Raw genomic sequence first — 17,236 nt, 5'->3', positions numbered from 1 at the left:
TCCCTTTGCTTCTTTGCACTGACTCAGAGTGGACCCGCTGACCTCACACAGCAGCAATAATGCTCTCTGTTAACTTCAGCAGTTTGTATTATTCATAACAATCAGGATCTCTGCCTCGTCTGTCAGGGTGAATGACTCACCTTGTTTTTCCAACAGTATTTGTACTTGCACTTATAAGTCAGGTCAACACAGCACTCCAGTCTGTGCTCAGCTTCTTCAGCCTGCTAACACAGCGGAGGCTTGTGCAAGAAATGAAGAGGAAAGACATTAAGCTGCCTTTTGAGCAACAACATTTGGTCAACAGATCAGAAAGGAGCAAATGATTATAATAATGAGGATGAGGAAATACAATTGTTTTGCTATAACTATTTTCTGGTGGGCCCTTGGTATTCTTCCAGCTTCTCATGTTCCTTCGTCCTGATGTTGCTGTTGCTTGGGATTGCTACATCTATCACTGCTGTCTTCCTCTGCTGTTTGTCGACCAGCACGATGTCTGGTTGATCAGCCACCACCAGCTGATCCGTCTGGATCTGGAAGTCCCACAGGATCTTGGCTCTGTTGTTCTCAACCACCTTTGGAGGCGTCTTCCATTGGAGGGACTTCCAGCCCCAGTTCGGTGCAGATGTTCCTGTACACTCTGCCAGCCACTTGGTGATGGTGCTCCATGTTTGCCGTTCCTGCCAGCACCGTGCACCCCGCTGTGATGTGCTGCACTGTCTCAGGGGCCCCTCTGCACAGCCTGCACCTGGGCTCCTGCCTGGTCTGGTGGACCTGGTATGGATCTGGTCCTTAGGGCCTGTTCTTGTGCTGCCATGATCAGAGCCTCTGTGCTGTCTGTCAGTCCAGCCTTTTCCAGCCACTGCTGTTTTCTCCATATCAGACACTGCTGCTGTCTGTTGGAGGTACACACCATGCAGGGGCTTGTCCTTCCATTATAGCGCCTCTTCCTCTTCCTCCTCCTCCTCAAGGCTTCTGCTGCCTTAGGTATTCACTTAGCAGGTCATCACTGGAGGCCATCTTCCCAATGCATTCCTGGATCTTTGTTGTTTCATCCTGAATGGTGGCTTTGATGCTCACCAGTCTTCTGCCTCCCTCCTTCCGCATAGCGAACAGCCTCAAGGTGCTGGACTTGGGGTGAAACCCTCCATGCATTTTGAGGAGCTTCCTTGTCTCAGTGACCTCAATCTCCTCCTCAGATCTATATATATCCATCTATATATTGTAACTGCCCCATTTCATACTTGTTTTGCTAACTGACATTTTTGTCTTTTTTTCTCGTGTCTTTCATTATTTTACTCCACTTTATATATGTAAAGCACTCTGTAACTGTTTTTAAACAGTGCTATGCAAAAAAGTTATTATTATTATTATTATTGTTGTTGTTAGCAGCAGCAGCAGCCACAGCAGCAGCAGCAGTAGTAGTAGTAGTAGTAGTAGTAGTAGCAAAAGCACCAATCACCACTATAGTATAGTCATGATGTCCATATTAATATCAAGGTATTTGGTGATGATATTGTGATATTTGATTGTGTCAGTATCAGCCAGCCCTGTGATCAAAGGTGTTTTTGCAGCTTTTTTGGAAAGCCTTAAACATTGTGAAATTGGGATGAGAGCCCAGCAAACACTTTGAATAGATGTCGATATGATGGCTTGCACAAGCGCTGACAACCAAAGTAAGTAACACACCAAAATTTGAGATCATTTTCTGTAACTGCATCACTTCCTGCTACCAGGATGTAAAGATCTCTCTGGCATTAGTTCAATACAGTTTCTGCAGCTGTAAATACCAGTTTGCACCAAGCCATACCATAACCTCTCTCAGTAAGAGGAGGCCTGGCCGTTTTGGAGGTTAACTGAGCCTGACAACACTCACAGAAACACAAAACAAAGTGAGCAACATGTTTTTTTCTTGACATCACAGTGTTTTGGTGCCAACAGCACTGAGGCATCTTGGCCCGTGTTGCTGAAAGAAGGAGAAACACAATGCCTGGCTTGAGAATTTGCTATTCAAATGTCAGTGACAAGCAAAGATGAATAAAAAAAAGTGCTGTCATCATTGGAAAAACACAATGCAAACAGCATCCTGAGAGCATCATTCATGTCTCCTGGCTGATGACCACAGGGGCTGCTGGATCGTCTTATTGGATGCTAGTGCACATGCAAAGCAAAGCAAACAGTATGCAAATGTCAGCAAATCAGCGAGAGACAGAGAGGTAGTGAAGCACAACACACACACACACACACACACACAGGAGGATACACAGTAACAGAGGAAAGGGAGTGGAGATTTACTGTAGAAAAAGATGATCTGGTAACACCAGTGTCCATTAGCTAATGCATTTACTGACATGAATTAAATATAACATCGACAAAGATGAATTAATGTGAAATGCACATGAACAACTGCACAAATGAATGTTGTAATGCATTTGTTAGAGGAGTACACATTTGGGTAAACTCCCCTTTTTACAACTGCCCCAGTGGTTCAGTTCCTATGGGTAGCATTTCATGTTAGCTTAGCATAAAGACTTGAAATGTATGGGATTTGCTAGCCTGGCTCCATCAAAGTGAAAAAATAAACCTTACAGCAACTGTGAAGCTGTCTTATTTACACAACATGAATGAATGAATGAATGAATGAATGAAGAATTTTATTTTCAAACAAGTATACAACAAAAAATATATAATATATATATATATATGTGTGTGTGTGTGTGTGTGTGTGTACGTTTTCCATATATAAATACAAAAAATAAAAAAAGGACAACAAAAAGAGAAACAGATAAAAAAGAGAAACAGATAAACAACATAGTGTATCCTGTTTGAAAAAGGAGTAGGAAGAAGTATACACTTTTTTATACCTACCCCTTTCTAACTATTCATCATAACTGATGTAACTGGATTCTATATAATTAAAGACAAGTCTGAAACACTAATTCTGCAAGTGTTACATGTCGTGCCACTGACTGAAGCCACTTCGTCACAACCAGCATGAGTTCATGTTAGCATTAGTTGACACTGTGTAACCTCGTCGAACCCAGCTGATTTCCCCTTATGTTTCAAAGTTAGAAAATTTTTTTTTCAATGCTGTACAATAGAGTCCCATCCATATTGTGTCTCTGCTGGTTACAGCTTCCATGAGGCTCCATCACACTGATACTGAGTGAAATATTCAAAGCCAAGGTGCCGTTGTTTTATGGCAGCAGCGTCACAGCAGATAGATACATCATTTTATACACATTTCCCTGGAATTCAGCAGCCCATGTTTGGGATCGTTGGAAACACTGGGATCTCCACTAGAATTTCAAATAAAGTTCTGTGGATTTGAAAAAATCTCAGCCGTGCAGCATGCATTTGTTATGACAAAAGCAACCCTTGGGAGCAGCAGCGTTGAAGAGATTAATGCACTTTTATTGCCAAATGTTTCTGATTTATCTTGATATTTTGACAAGGCTGTTCCCAACTTTTAGCCAACAGTGCACGCTCAGCTGAAGTGAGTAGATAGATAGATAGATAGATACTTTATTCATTCCGAAGGAAATTCACAGTTTTCAGCAGTATCCACAGAGTACAAGATTAAGTAAATCAAAAATAAAGAATAAAAGATGACACTCGAGATCTAAAGATCTAAGTACCCAATGTGCAAAAAATGTGCAAAAATGTGCATAGATGAGCGCAATGTGCAAATTTACAGTATAAACAGATGATACATAAATAGCACCCAGATGATAAATAGATGATAAAAAAAAAAAAAAAAAAAAAACAGTGGGCATCGATGTATACAATGTGCATAGATGTGGGCAATGTCCAAATTCACAGTATAAGCAGATGATAAATAGCAGCAAGCAATATATACACTATAAACGAGGAATATATAAAAAATAGAAATATGAACAGTCTGCAAGCTAACAAAGTGAGAGTGACAGAGAGAGCCAGGATGACTTTTACTGCTCATTTCTACTCTCACTGAGAACTTCTGCATGTCTTTAAAACCATGATGATAAAACAAGATAAAATGCTCTCTTATGGCCAGTCTGTGATACCACTATTAAAAAACAATATTCAACATGAAACTTATGCAAGTGATGAGCTTCAACTCGGCTTTTGAAACACCTCGATGTATGCTAAGAGGCTAACACTCATTTTGCAGCGTGCAATACACACACAGCAGCAGCGTCGGTGACTGATAGCTCTCCCAGCAGCACAATAGCCCTGGTCATGTGATGATGTGGGGGGTTACACATACAGGCTGCACAATCAATCGCAGATAACTGGTTTTACATTTCCTCAGTTACCAAGCGTGTAATCCGGTGATACTGAAGTGTTTGTCACCACAACCTCTGCATGTGCGACGCGCGGCCATGTGACCAAAACTTCAGATCAGATGGAGAAGCAGCAGAGGAAGCTCACACGGATCAACTGAGGCAGACAGCAGCCATAAGAAAAGTGGAAAAGAAAGAAACTGGAGCAGCCCAACATCGTAGACACTGGAGACATTTGAGTTTTAAATCAGATGATAATCAAATCCAGAGCTGACCACATAGTAATAAAGTACTAATTATTTATTACTTGAATATTGTAATAACACCATAAAAGTAAAATAGTGAAAGCAAGCTGCTTCTTTGAGAAAGATTGCACTGAAATGAGTGGAAAAGGGAAAACTATGTTCGAGTGCAACAGCACAATGAAATTATGTTGTCTCTCAGACAAATAAATGTGATTAATAATGGCTATAACAAATATGAGGAATAATTTGATTATCCATTTTGCTGCAATTGTGCAGCCTGAGCTGAAAGTCTTCATCGAAAGCATGTGATCTGTGATTTCTCTGTGAAATCTCAGTTTATAGAAGAAGCTTTTTCTTGCCTTTTGCATCATAAACTGCCCTCTTTTCACTTTTTGGTTGAGCGCGAGAAACGTCTGTTTCTAACCATCAACACCAACACCTTCCACCAGGATGAGGACTTCTAAGTGAATCTGAATCTGAGTCCAACAAACTGCTGCAGGTACAGCAATCCCAAGAGGGCAGCGTTTAGATATTTTCTCAGACAAACAATAAGGGAGAAGATACGGCAAAAATAATAACAATAACAATAATAATGCTAATTATAATAAAGATACAGACTGCTAGGGCTCAGTTTTCATTTAATTACAACGTTTTGATGACAGGAGCAAATGGAATTAAACAAGAAGTAGATTCATCTGCAAGATACAGAGGTGGATTTCTCCATCCAATATTTCTTGGATAAGTACTTTGGAGTTAATCTGTTTTAAATCTTGGCCTGCCTCTAAAAACGTCAGCCACATCTGCTTTCTACACTGCAAAAAGTCAAATCTTACCAAGATTATTTGTCTTATTTCAAGTCAAAAATGTCTTATTTCTAGTCAAAATATCTCATTATACTTAAAATAAGACATGATCACCTCAGAAGTAACTTGTCTTTAGACAGTTTTCACCTGTTTCAAGTGAAAATTTACTTGAAACAAGTTAAAATTAACTTGAAACAAGAAACATATTCTGCCAATGGAACAAGCAAATTTTTACTTGTTCACTTGTGTCACAAGTAAAAATTTGCTTAAGACATAATAATAAGACATTTTTACTTGAAATAAGACAAATACTCTTGGTAAGATTTTGACTTTTTGCAGTGTAACATACCTGGCTGACTCTGCTGTCAACACAGGACATAATGATGTGAAAAGCGAAAACCGGTGTGCAGAGAAAGCAACGCGTCACCGCAGCCAGACATCCTGCTTGAGCTCCAAGGCGTGTGACGGGAGGGTTTTCATATGAAGAAGCTCTGGGTTTGAACCTGCGTGAGCCGAGTGCGCTGCGGCAGAGAGGAGCGCCCCGTTCCCGCTACCCTGTTGGGTGTCGGCTCATCTCCTCCCACAGGAAGTGGCGAATCAAAACTTCAGAGTGAAATCCTGTCAGCACAGAGCTGGACCCAACATCGTGCACACATCACAAACTGGCCAGGCTGCTGAACCTGAGCAAGATGTGTGCAGTTCACTGACATCACCGTGCAGGATTTCTGGGTACTGAAGTTCAAACAACATGTTACCTCTCTCTGCCGTATGGACAAAGTTATATAATGCAGCTTTGAGAAGCACAAATCCATCCCTAAAACTCTTCAGCACTGTCAAGAAAAAATGAGCTTTGGTGGCGTACCTTGCATTTCGGGCTGCAACTAATGAATATTTCATTGTTTATTATCTTTTTTTAAATCATTTCGTGTATCAAGTTTCAATGGAGGTTAGCCAAAGTGTCCAAAGTGATGTCTTCAAATTGCTTCTTTAATCTGACTAGCAGCCAAAAAAAAAACAAAGGATTAACGTTTTAATGATATGAACGAAGAAAGCTAAGACAATCTGGGCACCCCGGAGGCCTGGCAGAGCATGCGCCACGCATCGAGGCTGAGTCCTGACTGCAGCGGCCCGGGTTTGAATTCGGCCCGGACCCTTTGACAGGACATCACCTCTCTCTCCCCTGCCTTTCCTGACTCTCTCTATTGTCATGATCAAGAAAGCAGAAAAGCCCAAAAAGTAATCTCTGAAAAAAAAAAAAAAGACAATCTTAGTATCTTAGTGAAACGTTTGGTATTTCTCTAACCCGGGTCCAGCCCTCGTGAATCACCAGGCCCACAGTTTTCAATTACATGGTGATTCCTGAGGTCTGGGAACGCTCTCATTCCTGGGGGTAGACTTGATCATAATCAGCCAGTCAACAAACTCTCTGATGAAGCCTTCACAGTGCGCAGTGAAAAGTATTTCGACAATCTCTCCTGATCTTGAGAAATGTTACGGCATCAACAAATTAAAAGATGAACAATTAGCCAGTCTATCAGTTGCTGTTGTTTCGGTGATGCCTGATGACGCAGTCAGTTAACCGTCTGCTACTGGTTTTATACTGGTGCAATATGATTTGTGATTTTTGTAGGAATGATCATTTTTGCCTCAGAATTTTCATTGTCACTGGAGAGCCCATTTAAATGATGACGGTGTGTTTTTTTTCTGGAGTCTGGGCCAAACAGACATGTCATCATACATCTGGAAAATACAATTTGTAGACCATGGCATAAATGTAGCACCATAACACTTTATTTATGACGATGTTTTGTCACACGTTTGACAGTTCTCAAAAAATTGCATCTCCTGTGATTTGGATATTGCACTCAGACATATTGTGATTTCGATAATATTTCAATTAATTGTTGAGCCTTAGAAACCAGGCGAGCATTTTTCTTGATTATCAAAACTTGAATCAATTAACGCTCTAGGAAATGCGTGCGCTCAAAAACGTGAGGAAGCACTTTACCCCGCCCACATGGTGCCTATATAAGGTCAGGGGAACACCCTCGATGAATATGCAAATACACGATGGAGCAAGAGTCACTCATCATCGTGAGCCAATAGATCCTGCCGGTCTCTGAAGAGCCGCTCCCTCCGGAGTCTCCCGTGCACCAAGTCCTCCAGCAGGGCCAGATAAGCCATTGTGTGTTTTTACACATTGTGAGTGAGGGCCCTTTAATAACCACCCATCACTTGATTTTCTGAACAGCAACAGGTGCTGTAGCCTAATTGATAAGCAGTTTTGCGCTTCATGTCATTTTAATTACAATTGTTATTCATTTTAAACGTTATGGCACATTTTGGGAACACGGTTAGGCTACTGTCTGCCTTACTGTTTAGGCTATGTGAATGGATTTCATACAAACATTTTAGTTTCACAATAATGTATGCGCGCACGTTTGTTTGGGCGTGTGTGTGTGCGCGTGCATGGGCGTGCACTCCCAGGATTATCTATATCAGTTATGCCTCGTTCTTCGTTTTCTCCAATATATCCTTCATATTTAATCTGTGATGGGTAATATTTGATTATTTCACACAAAAGTATCAATTTCACATATTTTCTGTGATTTCATCCTTCTGCTGTTGGCGTCCCAGTTTCCCGTTTCTCCAGATTTTGTGCGTACGGCAGGGTAAGAGCTGCCATGGAGGTGCGCACATTCTCCCGTCAAGTTTGTTTTTTATATATCCCAAACGCTGCTTACAAAGTGGCGTACGCCCTCTTTTGTGCGTACACAGTGTTGAGGCCCCTGATCATGGAGGTGAGGACAGAAGACGTTGAGGAAACAGTGTGAACGCAGCTTCACTGGCAGAAATAGAGTTTCTCGCCTGGACCCAAACAAGCAGCAAGAGCACGACTAAAACGCTAAGATTTACTAAGATCTACTGTCAAATGTAAAGGTCACAAATACATGACGGTTATAAAAATAACAGTCCTGTGAGGGGAAAACAATGCTACGATGTCTACCTTTTCTCTGTTCATGTTAATATAAAATTAATTCTTGGTGGGTTTTTTTGGCTGCTCTTCAGACTAAAGACACAATGTGAAGACATCGCTTTGGGCTCTGATCACCTCACAATAGTATTTTTTCAATAATTTTGACAGTTTATTTACAAAATAAACGGAGAGAGAGATTACCTGATTTGTATATGTATAGCCTACAGTAGGGGGCGCCCTGGTAGCTCACCTGGTAGAGCGTGTACCACTTGTTAAAGCTGAGTCCTGATCGCAGCGTCTGACCTCAGGCCCTCAGGCCATTCTCTCTCTCTCTCTTTCTCTCTCTCTCTTTCCCTCTCCCTCTCCCTCTCTCTCTCTCTCTCTCTCTCAAAGCAGAAATGCCAAAAAAGTATGGTACATTCAAGCCCTTAGTCTTAAACAAATGTAGATCTTCAAATAGTGAATCAAACAGACAAAGACAATCTTACATGTTTTAACCACACAGGTCCTCCTCAGGCAGACACTTCATATGCTAAATGATTACTCAGAAATAATAAAAAGTAAAAATAACTGTCATTAGCTGCAGCCCCACATGAGATGCATGTTCACACCAGGTATAAAACATACACGTCAAACACACAGCATTCTGGGAAATGTAGGAGAGTCCACAAGGCAGATTTGAGTAGAAGTGGGTTCACCAAAATAAATAAATAAATAAATAAAAAACATAAGTTACAACATTTCATTACAACACAACACTGCGGTGCACACCCCAGTCTGGTGATATTGTAACAGTGCAAGAAGATCTGAAGGAGGATTCCTGCTGTTAGCAGAGGCACTTCAGACGTCAGCGTCACTGAGCTGAACAATCTCTGGCCTATTTAACACACCTTACAATAGCTATCACATGTACAACCCATTTCCCTGGCATGGCACAGTGACACTTGGCCTTATTTAGCATTTTTGTGCACTAACTCTGTAACCACTGCTGCAACAACAGCAGACTTGCTACCTTGACTATTTCTGATTCATATTTGTGTTTGGGTGGCCTTTGGAGGACTTCAAAACATTTCTTGTCTAATTTAATCTAATAAAGAGCAGCAGGAGGGCAAATGGCTGAACATTTTCAAGAACAGCTGAACTTCACATATCCACTCAAGCAAGAAGTAAGTGTCTGATGCCGTGGGAAGCCCCCAAGGAAAACACAAAGATGCTTCTTTGTACTGTAAATGGGACAAAAGTTTAGGATCACCACAGCAAAACAGAGCTAAATTGCTTATTTCTGCTACCAAACAGGGTTCATGGGATCAGCTCTGCCTCAATTTTCCACTTCATCTGGCAGCATAATGGCGATATCTCTGACCTTTCTGACATTCAAGAGGTTTGATTTTCCCTCCTGAAACTAAACCACGCAATATCATGAGTTTAATACTGTGCTATATTATTATTGGACGTGTGTGTGTGTGTGTGTGTGTGTGCATATATATATATATATATATATATATATATATATATATATATATATATACAGGCCAAAAGTTTGGACACACCTTCTCATTCAATGCGTTTTCTTTATTTTCATGACTATTTACACTGTACTTTCTCACTGAAGGCATCAAAACTATGAATGAACACATGTGGAGTTATGTACTTAACAAAAAAAGGTGAAATAACTGAAAACATGTTTTATATTCTAGTTTCTTGAAAATAGCCACCCTTTGCTCTGATTACTGCTTTGCACACTCTTGGCATTCTCTCCATGAGCTTCAAGAGGTAGTTACCTGAAATGGTTTTCCAACAGTCTTGAAGGAGTTCCCAGAGGTGTTTAGCACTTGTTGGCCCCTTTGCCTTCACTCTGCGGTCCAGCTCACCCCAAACCATCTGGATTGGGTTCAGGTCCGGTGACTGTGGAGGCCAGGTCATCTGCCGCAGCACTCCATCACTCTCCTTCTTGGTCAAATAGCCCTTACACAGCCAGGAGGTGTGTTTGGGGTCACTGTCCTGTTGAAAAATAAATGATGGTCCAACTAAACGCAAACTGGATGGGATGGCATGTCGCTGCAGGATGCTGTGGTGGCCATGCTGGTTCAGTGTGCCTTCAATTTTGAATAAATCCCCAACAGTGTCACCAGCAAAACACCCCCACACCATCACACCTCCTCCTCCATGCTTCACAGTGGGAACCAGGCATGTGGAATCCATCCGTTCACCTTTTCTGCGTCTCGCAAAGACACGGCGGTTGGAACCAAAGATCTCAAATTTGGACTCATCAGACCAAAGCACAGATTTCCACTGGTCTAATGTCCATTCCTTGTGTTTCTTGGCCCATGAAGGCCTGATTGGCGCAGTCTCCTCTTAACAGTTGTTCTAGAGATGGGTCTGCTGCTAGAACTCTGTGTGGCATTTATCTGCTCTCTGATCTGAGCTGCTGTTAACTTGCGATTTCTGAGGCTGGTGACTCGGATGAACTTGTCCTCAGAAGCAGAGGTGACTCTTGGTCTTCCTTTCCTGGGTCGGTCCTCATGTGTGCCAGTTTCGTTGTAGCGCTTGATGGTTTTTGCGACTCCACTTGGGGACACATTTAAAGTTTTTGCAATTTTCCGGACTGACTGACCTTCATTTCTTAAAGTAATGATGGCCACTCGTTTTTCTTTAGTTAGCTGATTGGTTCTTGACATAATATGAATTTTAACAGTTGTCCAATAGGGTTGTCGGCTGTGTAGTAACCTGACTTCTGCACAACACAACTGATGGTCCCAACCCCATTGATAAAGCAAGAAATTCCACTAATTAACCCTGATAAGGCACACCTGTGAAGTGAAAACCATTTCAGGTGACTACCTCTTGAAGCTCATGGAGAGAATGCCAAGAGTGTGCAAAGCAGTAATCAGAGCAAAGGGTGGCTATTCTGAAGAAACTAGAATATAAAACATGTTTTCAGTTATTTCACCTTTTTTTGTTAAGTACATAACTCCACATGTGTTCATTCATAGTTTTGATTCCTTCAGTGAGAATCTACAATGTAAATAGTCATGAAAATAAAGAAAACGCATTGAATGAGAAGGTGTGTCAAAACTTTTGGCCTGTACTGTACTGTACTGTATATGTGTGTGTGTGTGTGTGTGTGTGTGTGTATATACATACATACATATATACATACATACATACACACGTATGTGTGTGTGTGTGTGTGTGTGTGTGTGTGTGTGTACTATACTATTATTACATATATATTACTAGTATTATTATTATTATACTATTAACAGAAAGCAGACAGCTAAGGCTCAAACTAATAATTCCTACATGATCATGTCAAGGAAAAGCATATATGTGCTCTTAAACTCAACAGACTCATTCTCGGAGGGGTTTTGCTGGCTCTGTATATAACTGCATCAACAGGGCCCTCTCAAAACAAGAGCATACAACTTCCCAGCCATCTGATATAGTTAAAGATCACAATTCCTGCTGAGCAGGGAGCTAAGATGATAACATCATGTGGCTGCAGGTTTCACTCTGCATCGCCCTGGCATGTCTCTGTGTCATTTAAATGACTTCAAATCCAAACTTAAAGACAAATTTACAGTGATGGGAAAAGTACTCAAAACATTTACTTGGAAAAAATACTCAGCAAAACTAAAAGGCCTGCATTCAAAATGTTACTTCAGCAAAAGTACAGAAGTACTACCAATAAAAATGTAGTTCAGAATGAAAAGTAAAAGGATGCTTCCAGTCGGAGTATTATATTATTGATGCATGTTGTAGCTCTAACTGCTCCACATCCTGTTGGCTACTTTACACTCTCACAATGCAGCACATTTCATGTTTTGAATGGAAAAGCGTCACCTGCAAAGTAATTAGTAACTCCAGCCATCAGATAAATATAGTGCAGTAAAACGTACAAGATTTCTGTCGGACATGTAGAGCGGGAAAGGTAGAAAGTCTCACTAAATGGAAATACTCAAGGAGAGTGCCAAAGCCTACAACAAGTGTTGGCGATGAACTAATAAGAAAACAATCTGGCCAAATCCTATGATAATATCTTACCTTATGATAACACAATATCCTATTACAATAATATCATACTTTTTTTTTATCCCTGTTTGCAAATTCTCTTGCCTCGGCCTGCAGGGAGGTCAGAGGTCAGAGCAGCACTGCTGGAGCTGCGAGGGATTCAGAGTCTTACTCAAGGACGCTTCAGCACGACGGATGCTTGCCAACACAGGGGCTTGGACCCAGGACCAATACGACCATCAGACGCCCCAACACACACACACACACACACACACACACACACACACACACACACACACACACACACACACACACCGCAGATAAGCTGAATGCAGCAGATAAGCTGACAGTGAGGGATCATGACTCTCATCTTCTCTTGTCCCTCTGCAGATGGCTTCAGGATTATGAGTCACCACAATCTTTGTTTCCTGTTTAGAATAACAGTTACGCAGCTGCTGTGTCTATTGTTTGCAGTAACACATATGATCTGATATGCCTGAGAGAGTAGTGTCATTACAAACGAGCCACAGGACCTGCAGTATGTCAATCTGTAACTCAACTCAACCACAAGGTGTTGACAGTCTACCTCAACCTGAATGTTTCTAGTCTGGGCTGCTTATCAGATTTAATGTCACTTCAACTGGAGGACTGAGGCACTCCAAAGCATGCAAGGCCAGCTGCGGGCACACAGAACAAGCCGAGGCACAGCCGCTGTGCCTCCGCATCCTGTTTCGCAAAAAGACACGGCGATGCTGCAACATCAGCAAGGGAAATCTGATGTGCCGCTGCAATCACATTTCACAGTCGCATCCCCTTCCGGAGCCCCGACCAACGCTCCGTTCCTTCTCTCTCTCTCGTACTGAGGGGCAGATGTCTGGCCGGGCTCCATTCAGAAATTTGCCGATTAATGCGGCGTTGATTGCCGTCACACATACACACACCGCAGAGCAAAACTCACGTCGTTTTTTACGCCTGTAGGTCCCGCTCTTGAATTCAGTGTGCACCCACTACATACATGGCAGAGGTCGGCTAGCGAGAACCATGAACACATTCTGAAAGTTGAGATTTTAGGGGGATAAACGTGCGGTTTATGAAGCAGTTGTGGGACGAACTGATAAGAACCCTCTGCCGGTTCAGCGGAGCTCTTAAGCAGTTTACTAGCAGGTTTGAATCTCTGCCGATAAGCAAGAACATTATAAATTGACAGTTTTTCAAATGGAGTTTGGCGCGCAGGTGGAGTGAACGCCACTTATTGATGTAACTGATGTTGAGAGGCGACATCAGGAGGTGTGATCAGCGGCCCAAGAAAGAGGCTCAGCAGCAGTTTGTCTCACCGGTGTCCCGACCGAGCCCCCTCCTCCTCCTCCTCCTCCCGTAGGTTGTACCAAGGTACCGGGAGAGAGGAGCTGTCACCCCGCCTGACATCCGGCATCTCCATCCCTACCTTCCCGAGCTTTCAGCAGCACCGTGTTGGCCACGATGTTCTCCAGCTCCATGATGTCTGCGGGTCACAGCAGCAGCTTCGCACCGACCTCCGGGTCTTGCAGGGCGGCTTCAGCCTGAGTTTATCCTCCCCGAATCACGGAGCTCCCACCGCCCAGGCGAGGAGGGATAATTCAGTCCTCCGCTTCTGCTTTCGCACCGTCCGGTCCGCCCATGGAGCTCCGCCACTCCTCCGCCGGCACCTCCCTCCGCCTCTCCGGCCTGACAGCAGGAAGGAGCGCCCAACTCCGACTACTGTTTTATTTTTATTTATTTATTATTATTATTTTTTTTAATCAAGAAGTTAGCGGGAAGATGAACGTACCATACTTAAGGATAACATATGCATACTCGAGACAGAACATAAATAAACACTGTATAATGATATCATAACTGAAGCAATTAAAAAACTAAGAAAACTTGATAACAGACATCTCACTCTGCCTCACTTCCGCGATCACTACGAACGTCATCAGAAAGCGCGACCGACCAGAGATCAGTCTACTAATTTGGGTGTAACTAATTTGTTTGTGTGCTTGTATTTATTGAGTAACTAAAAGATACGTCTTCTCCTTCTTTAGTTTAGTTTTACTTATTTTAATAATGTTCTTTCCAATACTCCCCCTCACATGAAAAATCAAAAATAATCATTTAATTCCTACAATCTTCAAAATTCTCTTTAGAGCAACATGTTTTATCCAGACTCTCATTCGTGATTCCATTAAGCATGTAGTGCACAAAATACAGCTTATCATTTATCATTTGCATAATAAGTGTCACCAAGAGATACCAGAGTCAGAACAGTCTGGCAAGGTGATCTAAATAAATGTATAAACTGATGCAATTCTTAATTTAGAGTTGAAACTCAATAGCCCACTCTAAATAAATAAATTAATGAAGTTTGGTCATCATCGTCTCACAGTAAACCAGCTCAGGCGGAGGTGTACGTTACATGGGAAAGCACTTAAATTTGAAGGAAACTTAAGAATTAGTTATGACCGTCTGATTTGATTTAGGTTAAAATAATCCGAATTTAAACATGTGTATGTACACATGTAAAATATGTACATCCCAGAGGATAACATGTAAAAGTGTTTGTGCATGGTAGTAGATTATAGACTAACTCTTGGAAGTCATTGACTCTACCGAGTGATAAATCTTTTCAATAGACGATCTTTGGCGGCATAAATCTCAACAGTAACATTATCATACTTCATGGTTTTATTATTATTTTATTAATTTATTTGCCTGTCAGTCATTTGAAATCATGATGTAATTCTTCCTGTATGCATGTGGGGGCTTCATATATGTGTGAGACAGGCTTTCTCAAAGGTCTTTTCAGAGCAAACCTTTAAGTTCAGGTAGGAGATGTGATAAACACGTAGGCTAACATGTTTATGTCTTTGTAAATACAAGTTTATATAAAAAGAATAAAATAGACCCTAACCCTAACCCTAACCCTAACCCTAACCCAATAGATTGATACATTTTTTTTTTTTTTTTTGTTGCAGAAAAAAATTGATTCAGGATTTTCAAACTGTGACACAACTAAAATGCAGCACTCAGTAGCAATATATTTTGAAGGCCTGTTTAATGTAAATCAGTTAGTGTTTTCATGGAGCACAACACACATGAACATGATGCTGCTGACTGCAGCCTCCCAGCATGACTAGATACTGTGAGCATCAACTTGACTGACTGTTGGTTGGGATTTTTATTTATTTATTTATTTATTTATTTTTGTTATTTGAGAAGAAGTGCAGCTGCTGGAACCAGTGACAAACTTACAGTTTTTTCTTAATGTTTAAGCACTAGCAGTGATTCTTGAAGCTCTATTTCTGAAAGCTTTCACACTTGTAGCCCATGCATTTACCAAGTGTGTCAACCTGAATGCACGCTCTCTGCTGTACACTCAGTACAGTTTGTCATTTATTAGCACCCCTTTTTGCAAAACTGTAAACACAACTCACTGCATATATGTGTGAAGTATGGAAGTATATTCTGAGCATAACACACTATCAGTGCAAATAAGTTTTTTTTTCTCAAAATGTCCTATTCTAACACTCCTAAAAAAAAAAAAAAAAAATCACGATAGAAGACAAAAACGTTTATGCTTGGAAAAAAGAAAAAAATTAGTCAGTCTTCCCCTCTGTGTGGGTCTGGCCATAAGACTTCATCTGATTGCTTCACCTCCTCATCCTCTTCTTTCTCATCCTCTTCTTCCTCCTCCTCCTCCTCCTCAGCCCTCTTCCTCTCTGTCCAGTATTGGCCTCAGTTGCTGCCCAAACCAAATGTTTCCCTGTGGCTCAAGCTCTCATTTGTAAGTGAACTCATTTTTATGTAAATTTGTTTTCACATGTGTTTTTGCACTATTTTTCCAGCTGCCTTTCCACATTTCCACATGTGAAACACACTTTCACATGAATAATGAGTTCACTTTCAAATCAGAGCTTGAGCCACAGATCAACACCTGGTTTGAATAAGAATGGAGGCCAGTGTTGGACAGAGAGAAAGAGGGGCAAGGCTGAGGAGGAAGATGAAGAAGATGAGGAGGTGAAGAAGTAAGATGAAGTCTTACATATGGCCAGACCCAGAGGGCAACACCCAAATGTTTCTGTTTTCTTCTTCTGTCCTTTTATTTTTTGTGAAGTCTTACAGTCCAACATTTTGAGAAAAAGAATTCCCCTGATTTGTACTGATAGCATTTTGTGTTCAGAATACACATTCATACTGTACACCTCACCCACACTGTATGTGTGTGTGTGTGTGTGTGTGTGTGTGTGTGTGTGTGTGTGTGTGTGTGTGTGTGTGTGTGCGGGTAAGTGCGTGTGTGTTTACTTCATTTATGACTTAATTGCAAACTGCTGTCCTACATACACAAAAAACCAGGTGTTTCGCATTTCTACCAATAGTGTGTAGTTGCTGCTTCGTGTGCTTATTCAAATGATGATGTGTGTGTACTTGACTGACACAAAAACACTCTTATTAAAAAAAAAAAAAAAAAAAAAAAGGAGTTTGAAGAGTTTTGCAAGAATTGTTTGCTTTTGCAAGAGATGTATAATGCTTTGCTGGTTTGGTGCGAGGTTTTGCAAAAGTAACCTCAAGTTTCAATGACAGCGCCCCAGCAATCAGAAAAAAAAAAAAACACTGTAATGTAGAGATGAAGAGACTATCTTGTCCCAGACAGACATCTAGAGGAGGTTTGCAGCAGCACATGTGAGAAGTGTTGTGCAAAAGAGCGTGAAAAATGTGTGAATCCAATGAAAAAGTATGAACACATTTCCAAAAGAAAATTTCTGCTGTGGTTTGGAGGTGAACATGACGACAAAGTGGACCCCAGTTTCATTATACTGGAAAAAGCGATTGAAAAAAAAAAAAAACTGTAACACGTTTAAAATCTTTGTTGAAATCAAAAGAGAAAGGTCAAAGGGGAATAGGCGCGGCCTCTGGCCACGT

The 17,236-nt window shown here is 41.3% G+C and overlaps 1 protein-coding gene across 1 annotated transcript in view; it reads right to left on the bottom strand.

Annotated features, from left to right (window-relative positions):
- The window catches only part of grk6 (G protein-coupled receptor kinase 6), an 88,498-nt gene extending 74,524 nt beyond the window's left edge, over positions 1–13,974 (bottom strand). The window contains exon 1 of the mRNA XM_030068874.1: positions 13,743–13,974. Within this exon, the coding sequence (XP_029924734.1) occupies positions 13,743–13,794 (52 nt within the window). The 5' untranslated portion in view covers positions 13,795–13,974. The remainder of the gene's footprint in view (positions 1–13,742) is intronic.
- Between the last annotated feature and the right edge of the window lie 3,262 nt (positions 13,975–17,236).

Source organism: Myripristis murdjan, chromosome 14 (assembly GCF_902150065.1).
Source record: "Myripristis murdjan chromosome 14, fMyrMur1.1, whole genome shotgun sequence".
NCBI lineage: Eukaryota > Metazoa > Chordata > Actinopteri > Holocentriformes > Holocentridae > Myripristis > Myripristis murdjan.
This window is presented reverse-complemented; position numbering and strand designations above follow the sequence as displayed.